The sequence below is a fragment of the Enhydra lutris genome, unplaced genomic scaffold (assembly GCF_002288905.1).
Source record: "Enhydra lutris kenyoni isolate GAN:26980312 unplaced genomic scaffold, ASM228890v2 scaffoldscaffold20, whole genome shotgun sequence".
NCBI classification, from domain to species: Eukaryota; Metazoa; Chordata; class Mammalia; order Carnivora; family Mustelidae; genus Enhydra; species Enhydra lutris.
Window position 1 is genome coordinate 32,395,362 of NW_019154104.1, and position 17,462 is coordinate 32,412,823.

A 17,462-nucleotide genomic window follows, 5' to 3' on the forward strand; every position below is an offset into this window, starting at 1 on the left:
AGTCAAGACTTGAGTATTTTTTTCTTGTAAGATTTCTGTCTTTAAGTAGCAACCTTCAAGATGCACGTGATGAAGGAAAGTCAGTCACATCTGTGTTGTCCGAGTAATGGCTCTGTTCGCAGCACAGTGAACTACGTCTTAAAGTCTTAGCAAACAGCCTAGCTGCTGCCTTCTTGTAACGCTGAGTTTTTTTAACAACATTTTTTAAATTTTTATTTTTTAAGATTTTTTATTTATATATTTGACACAGAGAGAGACACAGCGAGAGAGGGAGCACAAGTGGGAGGAGTGGGAGAGGGAGAAGCAGGCTTCTCTCTGAGCAGGGAGCCTGATGTGGGGCTCAGTCCCAGGACCCCGGGATCATGACCTGAGCCAAAGGCAGAGGCTTAACCCACTGAGCCACCCAGGCGCGCCTATAATTCTGAGTCTTTTCCAACTTTGGCACCTCTTTGCCGAGTTCCTCCTGCATTTCTCAGTCCCACGCTATGCACAGCACGTGTTCTGTCCAGCAGTGGTGTCCCAGCTCAGGAGCTCCCGCTGCTGTGTGGATTCTTATCCTTCTTCTCTGTTAGTTAAAAGAGGCCGTTTGGGGCACCTGGGTGGCTCAGTGGGTTAAAGCCTCTGCCTTTGGCTCAGGTCATGATCTCAGAGTCCTGGGATCGAGCCCCACATCGGGCTCTCTGCTCAGCAGGGAGCCTGCTTCCCCCTCTCTCTCTGCCTGCCTCTCTGCCTACTTGTGATCTCTGTCAAATAAATTAAAAAAGAAAAAAAAAAAAAGAGGCCTTTTACTGATTGATAAACCTACCAGCATCAAGTATGGGGGAATGTGTTTATTTTCTCCCCATTTTTGTAAATATATGAGTTCTTACATTTGTGGGTTGACCTGGATACCCAGCCACCATTCATAGTTCAAAATAATTTAATGAACTGTTGGAACCAGTTTTAAATGAGGAACTGTCCAGGCATCGAATTTTGCTCCAACTCAATTTTGGCAGGTAGTGTGGTTAATTCTAAGGAGTCCTTAGTTGAGAGGACCATGGGTAAGAGGGGTGAGACCAGCGGTAGGGGTACACTTGGGAAAACAGGGTGGCGTTGGTGGTGGGGTTCTTTAAAAGCTGAGCAGATTGATGGGAGGAAAGCGAGACAGGAGAATGGAAGAAGAATGCATGTTTTTGAGAGTCTGACCAGAAGGTCGGAGAGTGGAGAGCAGGGTTTGCAGAGTTCTCCTGTGGCTGTGGCCCCTGGAGCCCTAGGAAGAGCGCTGCTGGCTGTAGAAAGGCTACCTTTGTTTGGAGAGATTGTAACAGGTCTGGCTTCTCTGTTTTTAAAATTTGGAATAAGTAGTACATACCTCGATTCAAATATAGAATAATAGTTATATTTTAATTATTATTACATTAGTTATGAAGCTGAGAATGTGTGTATCCGGTGGGAAGGGACTGTGGCATGGAGGGTACGAAGGGAATTTCCTGGTTACCTGCTTGTGTTGTTAGCTTGTAGCATGTACTTCTGCGTTTGTGTGTGTGAATGTTCACATGCTGTGTGTGTAGATGGACATGATGTTGGATTGTTTACGTCTTCCTTTTTCAGATACTTAATAGCATTGTATTCTGTCTGAACACAGGTCCAAGGCCATCCTCGGCTAAATTAAGCAATGTGACATGCATCCCAGAGACCAGTTATAAATATCCTGATTTGCCTATAAATCGGTGTAAGGAAGAGGTAAAATTATTTTTGTCTGATAATAATTCTGCTGTTTGAGTAAATGTCTGCGGCCCAACATTTTGGTTTATAGTTTGAATGTGACAAGGCGCCCAGCAAGCACACCCGGTTTGCGACGGACTCTGGGGCCCATAGGAGCACGTGCCTGGGCCTCTTAGTCTCTGTGTCTGTGGCCTCCCTTTCAGCTGCGCTTTCGTTGGTTCAGCCTCCCTCCGTGGAGATCGCTGGGCTGGTTGGAGGCGCCTCTGTCATCCCCAGCAGAGCTGCTTGGGGGGAAGCTCCCTGCCAAATCTTAATAGTGCTCCGGGCCACAGCCCTCTCTAGCGTTCTGCTGGCCTGTTAATTGATTTGATCAGTCATTAATATACCATTTTTTAAACAGTGCTGGGCCAGATATTGGAGCAGGCTGATTACACTTTTCATTAATTACACATTATTAAACTAGGTCAGAAATGAGAGTGTTGGAACCTTAAATATACTAGTAGAAGGGTCCGTTACAGGTAAAACTAAACCATAAATGTTCCAAATTTAAGTTTTGTTTTATTTTAGTGAGCCAGAAGCTTTTGTAGGGTAGATATCCTTCATTAATTTTCAGAGGCCTATATGCGAATTAATTCGTGTTCCCTGACCGCAGCAGTTGCCAGAGAGAGCAGAGCGGAGGGTGGAATCGGTGGGTGGCGGTGGGAGTCAGACTGCGGTTTGAAAATGCTCCGTAAGGTCTGTGAGTGCAGCAGCAGAGATGAATCTGCAGGTTTTCCAGTGAAATTTTGAGACCAGAGCCTGGCTGGCTCAGTGGGTTAAGCGTCTGCCTTCAGCTCGGGTCATGGTCCCAGGGTCCTGGGACCGAGCGCTGAGTCAGGCTTCCTGCTCAGTGGGGAGTCTAGTTCTGCCTCTGCCCATCCCCCCGCTCGGGCTTGCTTGCTGCTCTCTCTCAAAAAGAAAGAAAATCTTTAAAAAGTTTTTTTTTAAACCACCTGAGGGTAATAACAGCAGTGCTTTCACGTTTCTCAGGAGAATTACGTAAGATTCATTACACAATTTTAAAATAATAGACCTTTAGACTTAGCAAGACCTATAGAAATCCTTGAGTGTGTTTTCAATTTTTTAAAAGCTTTTATTTATTTATTAGAGAGAGAGAGTTCGTCAACACAAGCAGGGGGAGGGGAGAGGGAGAAGCAGACTCCTGCTGAGCCGGGAGCCCGATGCTGGGCTCGATCCCTGCACCTCGGGATCATGCCCGAGCTGAAGGCAGCTGCTCAAGCGACTGAGCCACCCAGGTGCCCAGGTGTTTTCATTTTCAGCTGGAGACGTGGAGGCCGGAGCGCTGTGGCTGACCTGCCTGGCTTGCTGGCCTGTGGACAGTTCCCGTGCTCAGTGGTCGGATTGGTTTCCACAGCAGCAGCCATTTGGTGGCCTTCTTGCTCTTATCTGTGGTATCTAGATGGTTAGATAATGATTTAACTTTCAAAGATGAAAGGAAGATAAATGTTGAACATCCTCTGAAGACAAACTTCTTATAGGCAATAGTGTATGTCATCGTTAATTTTGTGGCAACCTCAGAAGGATTTTTTTAAAATTCTAGGTTATTTCTCTGATAGAGAGTAATTCTGTGGTGATTATACATGGTGCCACGGGCAGTGGGAAAAGTACTCAGCTCCCACAGTACGTCCTGGACCACTACACTCAGCGCTCTGCCTACTGCAACATTGTCGTGACGCAGCCTCGCAAGATCGGGGCCAGCAGTATCGCCAGGTGGATCAGTAAAGAGCGAGCCTGGACGCTGGGCGGGCTGGTGGGCTATCAGGTGAGACTGAGCAAGCTGTCTGCCTCCTTGTGAATTCTTTATTCCATATAAGTTGATGATAGGGTGTCATTTTTTCCTGGAAATGGAAATGAAACCAATTATTTAAAGAGCAGAACTGTGGTGTAAGTAAAAAAAATAGTGAAACTGAATCTTTTAACAACTTTCTTTTAAATATTGTATCTATTCATTTCAAACAGAGTGAGAGGGAGTGGGCGTGAGTGAGTGCACGTGCGAATGGGGGGAGAGTAGAGGGAAGGGGGACGAGCAGACTCTGTGCTGAGCGTGAAGCTGGACGACGTGGCTGGTTTTCAGGACCTCGAAGATCACGGCCTGATCTGAAACCGAGAGCTGGACTCTCAGCTGACTGGGCCACCCAGGGTCCCCCAAAAGCAGTGAAACTGAGTTTTTTTTTTTAAAGATTTTATTTATTTGACAAACAGGTTACAAGTAGGCAGAGAGACAGGCAGAGAGAGAGAGGAGAAAGCAGGCTCCCTGCTGAGCAGAGAGCCCGATGGGGCTCAATCCAAGGACCCTGAGATCATGACCTGAGCCGAAGGCAGAGACTTAACCCTCTGAGCCCCCGAGGTGCCCTGAAACTGAATTTCTTGATAATAATTTGTTTCTCAGTTGAGCAGGAAAGAAGTGAGAATTCTCAGACTCATGGCTTTTGTAGTTTTTCTTTGAATATAGATGTCTTCATATGCTGTTGTCTTTTTTTTTTAAAGATTTATTTATTTATTTATTTATTTGAGAGACAGAGATCGCAAGTAGGCAGGGAGGCAGGCAGAGAGAGAGAGGGGAAAGCAGGCTCCCCGCTGAGCAGAGAGCTCGACTCGGGACGCGATCCCAGGACCCCGGGGATCACCACCCGAGCGGAAGGCAGAGGCTTTAACCCATTGAGCCACCCGGGTGCCCCCATACGCTGTTGTCTTAATGTAAAAATGATACAGATGAGATAGGAGTAGAGAAGCCATATTCCGTCACCCCTGAAGAAGAGAAGGAAAACATCAACTTGAGCAGTTTTTGTTTTTGTTTAAAGTAGGTTCCACACCCAGCATGGAGCCTAACGTGGGGCTTGAACTCATAACCCTGAGATCGAGACCTGAGCTTGAGAGTAAGAGTCAGATGCTCAACCGAGCCACCCAGGCACTCTAAGAACAATAGTTTTAAGTTTTGTATTTTTTACTCCTTTTCTTGCTTCTCTCCAGTAATAACTGGATATAGTCTTTTTGGGTAGGTAAATGCAAACCATTTAAACCTGAAAGTTTTCTCCTTTCTCTTTTTCTTCCCTACTTTTAGGTAGGGTTAGAGAAAATAGCAACAGAGGACACAAAGTTAATTTATATGACAACAGGGGTCCTCCTTCAGAAAATTGTTAGCGCTAAGAGTTTGATGGAATTCACCCATGTCTTCATTGATGAAGTAAGTACTTCTTTCACGCCGCTCTGCCGATACTCGTGCTCCCGTTGTAGAAGAGAACAGGGCAGGTTACCGTAAACGTGCCCTACTTGTGAAGGGTCATAAAGCACTGTGGGTCTGTATTTGTCTTATTCTATTCGTGATGTTGATTTTTTGTTTTGCTCTTAGTTCTAAAGTGCAGGCTTGGAGGTTGGGGACTGTGACCACATTCCTTGTTTAGGGTGGGGTTGGCGGACCCCAGCTCCCTGGCCAAATCTGGCACCTGTCTTTGTAAACAGAGTTTCATTGGAACATGTTTTCCTTGTTTACGGGTGCTGCTGCACTGCGGAGGGAGAGCGCGTGGCTGCGTCCGCAAGCTGACGTCTGCAAAGCTGGGCATCGTCACTGTCTGCCTTTTGCGGGGACAGTCTGCTGGCCCTGGTTTAGAGTGTTAGCCCCATCAGACGTTGCACGTAGGTATTTTGTATGCATCACAGGTATTTTCTGTCTGGTAAAACAAGGAGAATAGTGTCTTTTAACAAAACCAATAAAGTATATACAAGATACTGATATATTCCTTAAAAAAAAAACCCAAACCTCACCCAGTAAAGAATCTTTGTGCTAGTCTCACCTTTCTGGGCTTTGCTTAGGATGGGACAGTTAATTGAATTTGTTCATATTTTAAACAAGAGTTTGTTGAGTGGGGAGGATATTATATTCAGACCGTTTTCCTAGGAGTTTTGGAAATGCCTCCACCCCAAATTCTTGAGTTTTAAACTTAATTATGCCTTACGAACTTTACTTCTTGAGGCATGAGAAGCATCAGCAAAGAGATTCATGGAAGGTTGAGATGGGGCTGAAGACAGAAGCTGAAATGAAGCCATCCGGGTGGGCATGGAGGGTCAGGCCTCTCGCCTCTCTGGAAATGTGTGTGACCATTAATAACACTGATGCATACTTCAGGGTGGGAGAGCTGAGTGGGTGCATGTGCTAACTTGTGTACTGTTAGGGTTTTACTATGTTTATTAAAGATTCTATTTGAGAGAAGAGAGCGAGGGCGTGCATGAGTGTGGGGGAGGGGCAGAGGCAGAGGGAGAAGCAGGCCCCCCTCAGCAGGGAGCCCAGTGCGGGGCTCCATTGCAGGACCTCTGGATTGTGACCTGAGCCGAAGGCAGGTGCTTAACCCACTGAGCCACCCAGGCGCCCCTAAACGTGGTTTTAAGTTACTAGGGAGTGTTTGGGAGAGTTGGAGGTAGGAAAGTGATCTCTTGTTCTTTGCAAAATAGCGTGACATGTAGTACGTTTCAGGACTTTATGATTTTTGAGTGTCTTTGGGTTGGATAGAGAGCAAACGCAGATTTCATGGTGCGGTGTACTCGAAGGTGGCATGGCCAGGTTCCCAGAAGTGGCCGCTTACTGAGCCTCCCAGTCCGGGCTCTGCCCAGCAAATGCGCTGCAGGTTCGCCCTGCGCAGTTTGCTCTGGAGCCCTCCTGCTGGCACGTGTGTTTTCTGACCGTCCCGGTGGCTTCTTGTGTGCACATACGTGTGCGGGGCAGACACCCCCAGCCTCCCGTGGCACTGACCTGCTCCTTTCCTGAAGCCGCGTCATCGCAGCTGAACAGCAGTTGGCCACTTGTGGCAGGGTCTCGCCCTGCAGGGGCCTGGCCTCTCGCAGAGGACTGTTGTCACCGTTACAGCAGCTTCCCGCAGTCCCGTAGCCCCGGCACCTGACGGGCGGCTGATAAGTATTTGCTTCAGCCGAGATGAGATTGGCTTGTACTTGAAGTTTTAGGGCGATCAGCGGTGCCGTTCCTGCCGTGGGGGTGACCGAATGTCACAGGAAACCTGAGAGCAGAGGCTGGGGGTAGCCCGGCGGCTGAACACGGGCTGATGGTGTTTATGACTTCTCAGCTCTTGAAAAACAACGAACTGGTTTTGGGTGAGCAGCTCATTCAGGAAGCGTTTTTCCAGCTCTGGCCTCGTGGGGCCAAGGCCACAAAGCGGGGTGAGTCCCGGGGGCGGTTCCCGCTGCAGCGCGGAGGGGCCGTGGGCATCCCGGCGCGGGGGGCGAGTGGGGTCCTCAGAGAGGGGGAGGAGGCAGCGGGGTGGCCTCGGGGGCCCGGGGACTGTGCTTAGAGGCAGCGTGCGGGCGCCACGGGAGCTGAACGTGAGGAGACGGGGCGGGGGCTCCTCACCGACGAGGGCGCGCGTGTCGGGAGCTGCTCCGGAGTGTGGCGGGAGAGCGCGGCAGGGATCCGTTTTTCTCGGTGTTTCTCGGGTTTGCAGCCGTGGGCGCGAGCGTTCAGTACTTTCCCGCGGCTGTTTTGTGCTTGTTCCATTTCCTCCGTCCTCCCGGCCTCCGCCTTCAGAGGCCTCGAGGAAGGGCGGGCCTGGCGCTGTGGAGGGGGGGGGGGAGCGGCCCGTCTCAGGCGTGGTGGCTCATTGCTCCGCTGCGGCCGGACGGCCCGAATAGAGTCTTGTGTCCCTGAGGCTGCGCGGGATCCCGGCTAAGTGACCAAGCCACGGGCTCTGGCGGAGAACCGGCCCCACGGGGCCGCGCTTTGCTGCCCGCTGCTCCTGGGGTCGCCGAACGGGGCCGGGGGTTCCCTGGGGCCTTGGGGGCTCTGCTTCTAGGCGCCCCTGACGGAGTGGATGCAGCTGCTTTCCCTGAGCGGTGGAGCTTTGGGGACCCACCCAGGGGTGACCCCCTTGACACCGGTTTGCTTTCCCCACTTTTGGCGGACGGGACCATTCAGGGCCCCCCCGGCGTCCCCGGCTCTGCGCGGCGAGGAGGGACACGCTCCTGCCGGGCCGCTGAGCTGAGCTGCTGCGACCCGCGCAGACGGAGGCCGAGGAGTGCGCCTGGCGGGGGCGGCCGGGGCGGCGGGCCGTGGTTCTCTGCGCGGGTGTGGGGGCGGGTGAGCTTGTTAGAGTGACCAGGGCAGGACCGGCACTGAAGGGCCAGGCCCAGGGTGCGAGACGTTTCTCTGCCAGCAAGGCCTCAGAGAGAAGCTGGGGGACAGGGTGGGGGGCGGGGAGCGGGCAGACTGGGACCCACACGCCTCTTCTGTGTCCTCCCGTTGGTGGCCCGTGTTCCTGGCGTCCTCTCACCGGGGCGCATCAGTCCCAAGGAAGTGTGTTTGGCGGAGAGAGCGGGTTTGTGCCCAGGCTCTGGGTGCGCCATCGAAACCACGACCCGCCTTCGCTCCCCTTCGCTGGGCGGTCCGGCGTGTGTGGCTTCACGTGGGGGGCGCCCCGCTTTTGTGTTTTGTAGGTCCACGAGCGAACCGAAGAAATGGATTTCCTGCTGTTGGTAGTCCGCAAGCTTTTAAGAACAAATTCTCGTTTTGTGAAGGTAAATTTGATTTTATGAGTAACAGAAATATGTGGGGTTGAGGTTTACTATTTAGCTGTATTTCTCTTTATTTTTATAGAAAGAATTGAAAGCAGTGACTCTTAAAATTTGTTGTCACGTATGTGTCTCCATGTCTTGCTAGGAAGCCGGCTCAGGGGCGTTTTCTTTTTTTAAGATTTTATTTATTTATTTATTTCTCAGAGAGAGAGAAAGAGGGACAAGCAGGCAGAGAGGCAGGCAGAGGGAGAGAGAGAAGCAGGCTCCCTGCTGAGCAAGGAGCCTGAGGCGGGACTCGATCCCAAGTCACTGGGATCATGACCTGAGCCGAAGGCAGCGGCTTAACCCACTGAGCCGCCCAGGCGCCCCACAGGGCCGTTCTCTTAGGAGGGAGTATGAAGCGCTTTTCGGTCGTTATGTTGCATCCAGTTCTGACGTTCTCTCCCGGCAGGAAATGATGTGCGAGCGGCTGACCGCGATGAAGGGCTGCGCGTGGCAGCGCTTGTGTGGAAAGTGACCGCGGTGTGAAGGCGTGTGACCACGTCTGCGCTCTGCTCGGCGCACAGTACGAGCACAGGAAGCCTGAGTGCGGTTGCGGGCGCCGCCGTCCCGCAGACTCTAGGTCTTGAGCTAACAGAGTCGGTGCGGTGTGAGCTTTGTTTGCGTCTTACGTGAGCTAAGAGGAGTGAGGTGTGACCCGGACCCAGATAAGGAGCGATTATGACAGTTGTGCGTTGTGGACCCAGGCCATCCCTGTATGTGGGGACCGGTTCCCGAAGGGCAGCCGGTGACAGCATTTGCTGCTGTTGGAGAGCAAGCTGCTTTCTAACCCTGTGCCTTGTCTTCTGCTGGGTCGTCTCTGCCTTTGCTGAGGGAGCGCTGCTTCTCCTTGGCCTGCCCCCAGGATGGGCCGCCGGCCGCTCCTGCCGTGGGCGCTGAAGGAATGGAACCTGACATTTGCACAGGATTGTCTTACTGCTCAAGGAGATTGTAAAAACAAAGCAGGAATTGGGGTGTCTTATTCCTTTTTGGACTCTTAAAAGATGGCATTAAAGATTACTGAACAAATTGGGGCCTTTTTTGGTTGTCATCTGAAGACTTTTCCTTTCTACTTTTAGATATTAATTATATTCTTTTAAAGTTCTCAGTAGGAAAGAGAACGAAGATTACTAGTGGATTTGAAAAGCCTACCACAGTGCGGAGACTGGTGGTCAGGAATTTGGTACCCATCATATAAATCATAGGAAACCATTGGTTTCAATATTTTCTTGATTTATTAAGAAACATGAAGCAGAATATTTTCTGGGCCTAGAAATTAGAAGTCAAGTTCTAGATTGCATTGTTCCAAGTTTTTTGAAATGTTCAAAAATTCTTTTTGTATTTTTACAAAGGGAGCTGCTGTCAGATACTTAGTTCAGGATTGTGAGCAGACAGGCCTGAAGGTCTCCCCTTCTGCCACACAGACCCATCGAGGTTCCTGGCTCTGTGCTGTCCCTGAAGCTGCTGACCATGCTCAGCCCAGTCCCACCCGGGACCAGCAAGTGTCTTGGGCCGCCATGTTGTCTCTCGGAGGAGAGACTTGTGGCAGTGTGGAATCTTGGTTGCCCTGAGCAGTCCGATTTTGCCTGATGTCCTCACGCCGCCTCAGCGGAACCAAGGTCCTGCATGTCGTTAGCCTCACTGTGCGCCGGTGGACCGTGCAGAGATCACCTGTGCCTCGGAGTGCTGTGGGGGCCACTCTTACAGCCGAGTGGCTCCTCTGAGCCTTTCTTGCAACATCAGGCATCTCTTCTTAAAGTGAATTCTGGTTAATAGCTTTTTACCCTTTCGACCTAATGTCAAAGGAGAAAACAGGCATGGCTTGTGTGCCCACTAACTGCTGATAGCGCTTGTAGAAAGTCGCTACTTTTCTGCTGAGATGTGCAGGGAGATCCTGCTTGCCAGGACCAGGTGGGCAGTCAGCGGCCGGCGGAGCTGTGTTTACCTCTGGTGAGCGTTTCTGAGGCTGGTGGGTGGTGGACATCCTTCGTGGAGCCCCCGCCTTGTCTAGGGCACGTGTGATGTCCTGTGGGGGCTGCTCCTGGTCTTCACGGCTGAGTTTCTTAAAGGTGCTGTCTCATACTGGCTTTCTGGCAAAACCAGCACCTGTGGTGAGTGCCCAAACCTCTGTGTCCTGCTCATGTCTGGTCTGGTTCCTCTTGGCTTAGAAGCAGGGTTTTCTGACTCCGTGTCTGCCTTTGCTGCTCTGCTCCCTCACTTTTCTGTAACACCTCATCTAGTAATGTACCCCGTTTTACTTTTGTTTTCTGTTAGTTTCCTTTTATATACATGGGCATAATTTAGCTTTATTGGACATGTAGTTTCTCACTTGATAAAATTATTTAAGGTCATAAATAATTTCAGTAATAAAAGGTGGAGTCTCCGAGGGGGCGGAGTCTCCGAGCGGTCTTCCAATTGTAGTGATTCGTATTACACTGGAGAGGAATCAGCGTGTTCTGCTAAGGTTTTGAGACAAGCTTGGCGTTGTGACAGTATTTCATTTCCGTTGTTATTATGACGACTTTATTTAACAAGTTTCTCTTATTCTGTAGGTAATCCTGATGTCGGCCACCATCAATTGTAAGGAGTTTGCAGACTACTTTGCTGTTCCTGTTCAGAACAAGATGAACCCTGCATATGTTTTTGAAGTGGAAGGAAAGCCCCATTCAATTGAAGAGTATTACCTCGATGATTTGGGGCACGCGCATCACGGCAGGGTGCGCTGGAGTGCGTAGTTTCTTTTACAGTGAATGGAATCTTGTGTTTGGTCAAACCCGTTCATCAGCTGTGGTTGTTCCGACCGACCGTAGCTGAGCTTGAGTCCGAGCTGGGAGATGCTGGGCAGGGGCCGGGGGGGGCGCACTGGAGAAGAATAAGTGGAAGGAACCTCCTGCCTTTCTTGTAAACTGTGAGTGTGTGAACACTCAAATTGTATGTTCTGGTGAAAGTCATTGGACTGGCTTTCTACTTTGTTGATGAAAAATGTCAGATTTTGGTCGTCTACAAAGATGTAGATTCAGTTGGGGGTGGGAAGTAATTGTATTTCAAATTTTATTTTGATTGAACTGCTTTTTTTTTTTAAATTTTAAAAGATTATTTATGTATTTGCGTGAGACAGCAGAGTGAACGAGAAAGGATAGCACGCGTGGAGCGGGGAGCTGCGGTGGCAGAGGGAGGAGCAGGCTCCTTTCTGAGCAGGAAGGCTGGTCCCGGGACGCCGGGATCATGATCTGGGCAAAGGCAGCCGCTTGAATGACTGAGCCCCCCAGGCGCCCCTAAACTGCTTCTTTTAATACAAAATGCACTGCCGTGGCCTGGAGGAGGGGCGTGTGGTTGCAGGGAAGAACCCGGCCGCGTGTTCCCATGAACCGCTGCAACTGAGTCTGCGTGATTTTCACGGGGGCAAGACGTTCACAGGATTTGAAAATCAGAAAGTATGAGCAGGTGTAAACTGTCTCCTTCTGGCTGCTGTCCTCTGCCCAGCTTCTCTGCCGGCAACAGGAAACCTGTACTGATTTCTTAGGAAACGATAAAAACAAAACAAAACAAAAAAACAATTGACACGCCTGCACGAGCCCACGCAAATGTGCTGCTTCCCTGCACGGAAAGGGCGGGCTCCTTCTGCAGGCGCCTGCGATCTCGCTCAGCTTTTCACGTTTTTTCTTGTCCGTGTGTAGTTTCTTCATTCTCTTTCTAGAGCTGTGTTCTTTCCAGTGCATATGCCCTTCTCTATCTCACTCGTTTCTGGTGTTTCTGGGCTTTTTTTTTTTTTTAAAAGATTGATTTATTGATTTATTTAGAGAGGGGGCAGGGGCAGCAGGAGAGGGAGCCAACTCCTCTCTGAGGGCAGAGCTGGGTGCAGGGCTCCATCCCAGGACCTGGGGATCCCGACCTGTGCTGAAACCGAGTCTGCCCCTTGACCGACTGAGCCGCCCCGGGGCCCTTGGACTTCTCTTACTAGCGACAGTGCTGCGGGAGAACAGCTCTGCGCATGCGACAGTGTGTCTTAGAGGCCAGGCTCTCGTAGCCTCAGGGGCCCTGGTGACATTTTAGGCCACTTCTGTGTGGTGTGTGGTGGGGGTGCCCTGTGCATTCACTGTGGGATGCTTAGCGGCACTTCTAGCTTTGACCCACTAGAAGCAAGCAGCCCCCCACTGTGACAACCAAAAACGTTTGCAGACCATCCCTGGGGAGTAAGCCGCCCGCGTGGAAGACCCCTGTGTAGGTGAGGCCTTCCTAGAAGATCAGTTCCCGGAGGTGGCATTGCTGGGTCGGCTGGTTTGGGCGTCTGTAATTCCCACGGGTGGGCCGGACTGGCCCATGGAAGAGTGTGACTTTCGTTACAGACCCTTGTGGTGCGGACGTGGGCCGTAGCTGGACCGCAGCTGAGTCGGCTCACTGGGCTCCACCTAATGTAAGAAGATGCCGCTTGTCAAATCTGATTGCGTGGGCTGAGGCCGGTGGCGGGCACCGACATGTCGCACGTCTTGTTTTTCCAGCTTTCTGAAGGACCTGCTTCAAAAACCAGGAGAGTCAAAAGAATTTTAGAACGAACCCCTCCATACCTGTCACCGGGCTTCTATGGGCCACGTTTAGTTCGTAGCATTGAAGACCGGTCAGAGTGAAGAAACTGTTATATTGCTATAACTGAACTTGTATTTATTTAGATTTTAATGGTTTTCCCCCAGTTTCCTATTTCTGTCCTAGGGTCGCACATCGCTAAGACTTGTCATGTGTCCTTAGGCTCCTCTGGGCTGAGGGTTTCTCAGATGTTTCTTATTTTTGAGGACCTTGTAGTATTTAGGAGTTCTACTTAGGTTTTCGTAGGACACCCGCTTTGAGAAATTTATTTTTATTTTTATTTTTAGTTTTTAAAATATTTTATTTATTTATTGACACAGAGAGAGAGAGGACACGTGCAGAGAGGCAGGCAGAGAGGGGGGGAAGCAGGCTCCCCACTGAGCAGAGAGCCCAATGCAGGGCTCGATCCCAGGACCCTGAGATCATGACCTGAGTCAAAGACAGAGGCTTTAACCCACTGAGCCACCCAGGTGCCCCGGCTATGAGAATTTTTCTGATGTTTTTCTCAAGAGTGCACTTGGGGCTGTGTGTCCGCGGAGGAAGCCCCCAAGGGCGAGGTCTGGTATTGTCAGGCCGTGACCACGACATGGGTCATCCCCAGCGATGCTGGCCTTGACCTTCTGGCCAAGGAGGTATTTGCCAGGCTTCTCCCCTGTAACGCCACTGCCCCTTTGTTTCTCGTGTGTGTGTGCGCGTGTGCGCACACTGTGTACATGTGTGGTTTGTTTCTTTGCTCTTTGCCTGTCACCCTGGTGAGATGTAAGCAGGGTACGGAGGGACATGTTCTTTTCTTTGCTCTTTGGGAACAAGGTGCTAAGTGCAGCCCATATTCAGGGGGGAGGGGAGAGGGCACTGATTTGTCATATTTAAAAATTTTCCTTTTCTTAGATTTTTTTTTTCTTTGCATTTTCTGACCCATTTTGGCATGTGAGAATAGCAGTGGTTTGCAAGTCTCTCTTTAATTGGCTGCTAAGTGTTGGAATCACTTAGATGATTACTCCGGGATGTGCAGAGAAGCTGGGTTAGGCCTGAGCATTTGCCCTCTGAGTCTACACGATGTGGACGGCCAGGGCCTCTCACCAGCCAGTGGCTTGTGTTCCACAGGCTGGAGAACACCGGGTCTTAGTGTTCTATACCAAATAGCGCGGTGCTTATAGGTGCTCAGTAAATATTTCTATGAATGGAAACTTAAGACCTAACTAGATATTAACTTTAAGCCTTACTAAAGTTGTGTTTTGTATAGATTCTGCTGGATGGTTTTTGAGGTCAGAGGACTTTGGTTATAATTCTCATTTTATTGTTACTCTTGCCATCATATTATCTGGGTGTACTATCTAATGTCACTAGGAGAAGCACCCAGGCTTTCACCTTCCTGTCTTCTTAGGGACCTTTTCTGATTCACTGTTTCCCCCTCCTTACTTTACCCTAACTAGCTCCTTCTCTCCTGTCCCTTTCTTGTCCCCATTTATTTATTTAAAAAATTTTTAAAAAAAATTTAAATTCAGTTAATTAATATATGCTGTATTATTAGTTTCAGAGACAGAGATCAGTGATTCATCAGTCTTGTGTAATGCCCAGTACTCACTATATCACGGGCCCTCCTTAATGTCCATCACCCAGTCACCCCATCCCTCCACCCTCTTCCCCTCCAGCAGCCCTCAGTTTATTTCCTGTGATTAAGAGTTTTTATGGTTTGTCTCCTCCCTGATTTTGACTTGCTTTATTTTTTTCCTCTCTCCTGTGCTCCTGTTTTGTTTCTTAAATTCCACATATGAGTGGAATCATACAATAATTGTCTTTCTCTGATTGACTTATTTCATTTAGCACAATACCCTCTGGTTCCATCCACATTATTGCACATGGTGAGATACCGGTTTTCGATGACTGCGTAATATTCCGTTGTGTGTGTGTGTGTCCCACATCTTTTCTGTTCATCTGTTGATGGACATCTGGGCTCTTTTCATAGTTTGGACGTTGCTGCTATAGACAGTCGGGAGCACATGCCCCTTCAGATCACTACAATTGTATCTTTGGGGTAAATACCCACTAGTGCAATTGCTGGGTCGTAGGGTAGCTCTATTTTCAACTCTTCGAGGAATCTCCATGCTGTTTTCCAGAGTGGCTGCAACAGCTTGCATTCCCACCAATGGTGTAGAAGGTTCCCCTTTCTCTGCATCCTTGCCAGCCTCTGTTGTTTCCTGACTTGTTAATTTTAGCCACTCTGACTGGTGTGAGGTGGCATTTCAGTGTGGTTTTGATTTGTATTTCCCTGATGCCGAGTGATGTTGAGCATTTTTTCCATGTGTCTTTTGGCCATCTGGACGTCTTCTTTGCAGGAATGTCTGTTCAGGGACACCTGGGTGGCTCAGTCGGTTAAGCCACTGCCTTTGGCTCAGGTTGTGATCCCAGGATCCTGGGATCGAGTCCTGCATCAGGCTCCTTGCTCAGTGGGGAGTGTGCTTCTCATTCTGCCTGCTTTTGCACGCGCTCTCTCGCTCATGCGCTCGCTCGCTCTGACAAATAAAATCTTAAAAAAAATTCATGTCTTCTGCCCATTTCTTGATTGGATTATGTGTTCTTTGGGTGTTGAGTTTGATAAGTTCTTTATAGATTTTGGATACTAGCCCTTTATCTGATATGTCATTTGCAAATTCTTCTCCCATTCTGTCGCTTGTCTTTCAGTTTTGTTAACTGTTTCCTTTGCTGTGCAAAAGATTTTGATCTTGATGAAGTCCCAGTAGTTCATTTTTGCCTTTGCCTTGCCTTTGGAGACGTGTCTAGGGGGTTGCTGCCTGTGTTCTCTAGGACATTGATGGGTTCCTGTCCCACATTGAGGTCTTTCATCCATTTTGAGTGTATTTTTGCGTGTGGTGTAAGGGAACAGTCTAGTTTCATTCTTCTGCATGCGGCTGTCCAGTTTTCCCAACACCGTTTGTTGAAGAGACTGTTCTCTGTTGGACATTCTTTCCTGCTTTGTTGAAGATCAGTTGACCATAGAGTTGAGGGTCTATTTCTGGGGTCTGTTGTGTCCTGTTGATCACTGTGTCTGTTTTTGTGCCAGTACCATACTGTCTTGATGATTACAATGAGAAAAGCTTCCACTTTCCACACAGATGACAAGATGGAAAAACTCACCTCAAAAAAAAGGGAACAAGAGGCAGAACAGACTGCCAGGGACCTAGTCAGTATGAATATAAGTAAGATGTCGGAACTAGAGTTTAGAATAACGATTATGGAGATACTGGCTGGGCATGAAAAAAGCATAGAAGACACTAGAGAATCACTTTCTGGAGAAGTAAAAGAACCAAAATCTAATCAAGTCGGAATCAGTCTACTAATGAGATGCAGTAAAAAATGGAGGCTCTAACTGCTAGGATAAATGAGGCAGAAGAGAGAATTAGTGATATAGAAGGCAAAATGATGGGAATAAAGAAGCTGAGAAAAAGATAAACAACTACTGGATCATGAGGGGAGAATTTGAGAGATAAGTGATACCATAAAGTGAAAAAATATTAGAATAATTCGGATCCCAGAAGAAGAGGAAAGAGGGGCAGAAGGTACATTGGAGCAAATAATAGTGGAGAACTTCCCTAATCTGGGGAAGGAGATGGGCATCCAACTCCAGGAGGCACAAGAGAACCCCCCTCAAAATCAGTGAAGATGGGTCAACACCTTGATGTATGATCTTAAAACTTGTAAATCTCAGAGACAAAGAGAAAATCGCCAAAGTAGCTTGGGACAGGAGGCCTGTAGCGTACAATGGTAGAAATATAGATTGGCAGCAGACCTATCCACAGAGACCTGGCAGGCCAGAAAGGACTGGCAGGATGTATTCAGGGTGCTAAGTGAGAAAAATGTGCAGCTGAGAATACTTGATCCACCTAAGCTCTCATTCAAAATAAGAGAGATAATAAAGCTTCCAGGACAAACTAAAAGAATTTGTGATCAGTAAACCAGCCATATAAGAAATTTTAAAAGTGACCCTTTAAGCAAAGAGAAAGTCCAAAAGTAACAGACCAGAAAGGAACAGAGACAATATACAGTAACAGTCAACTTATAGGTAATACAGTGGCACTAAATTAATATATTTCAGTAGTTACTCTGAATGTGAATGGGCTAAATGCCCCAATTAAAAGACATTTTTATCCATCAGAATGGATAAAAAAGCAAGACCCATCCATATGCTGTCTGCAGGAGAATCATGTTAGACCCAGAGACCCCTCCACATTTAAAGTGAGGAGGTGGAACACTATTTACCATGCTAATGGACATCAGAAGAAAGCTGGAGTGGCAATCCTTATATCAAAGACTAATCAGAGATAAAGAAGGACTCTATATCATAATTAAAGGGTCTGTCCAACAGAAAGATCTAAGTTGTAAATATGCCACTAACATGGGAGCAGCCAACTATATAAACCAATTAATAACAAAATTAAAGAAACACATTGATAATAATACAATAGTCGGGGACTGTAACACCCGCCCCACTGAAACGGACTGATCATCTAAGCAGATGATCAATAAGGAAACAAGGGCTTTGAATGACACACTGGACCCGATGGACA

At 48.7% G+C, this 17,462-nt stretch overlaps 1 protein-coding gene across 1 annotated transcript in view; it reads left to right on the plus strand.

The window, feature by feature from the left end:
- LOC111148548 (tudor domain containing 9) overlaps positions 1-17,462 on the plus strand; it is a 104,207-nt gene that overhangs the window by 22,068 nt on the left and 64,677 nt on the right. Inside the window, exons 3-7 of the mRNA XM_022505189.1 lie at positions 1,625-1,722; positions 3,305-3,526; positions 4,826-4,948; positions 8,200-8,280; positions 10,869-11,033. Coding sequence (XP_022360897.1) covers positions 1,625-1,722; positions 3,305-3,526; positions 4,826-4,948; positions 8,200-8,280; positions 10,869-11,033 — 689 coding nt within the window. The remainder of the gene's footprint in view (positions 1-1,624; positions 1,723-3,304; positions 3,527-4,825; positions 4,949-8,199; positions 8,281-10,868; positions 11,034-17,462) is intronic.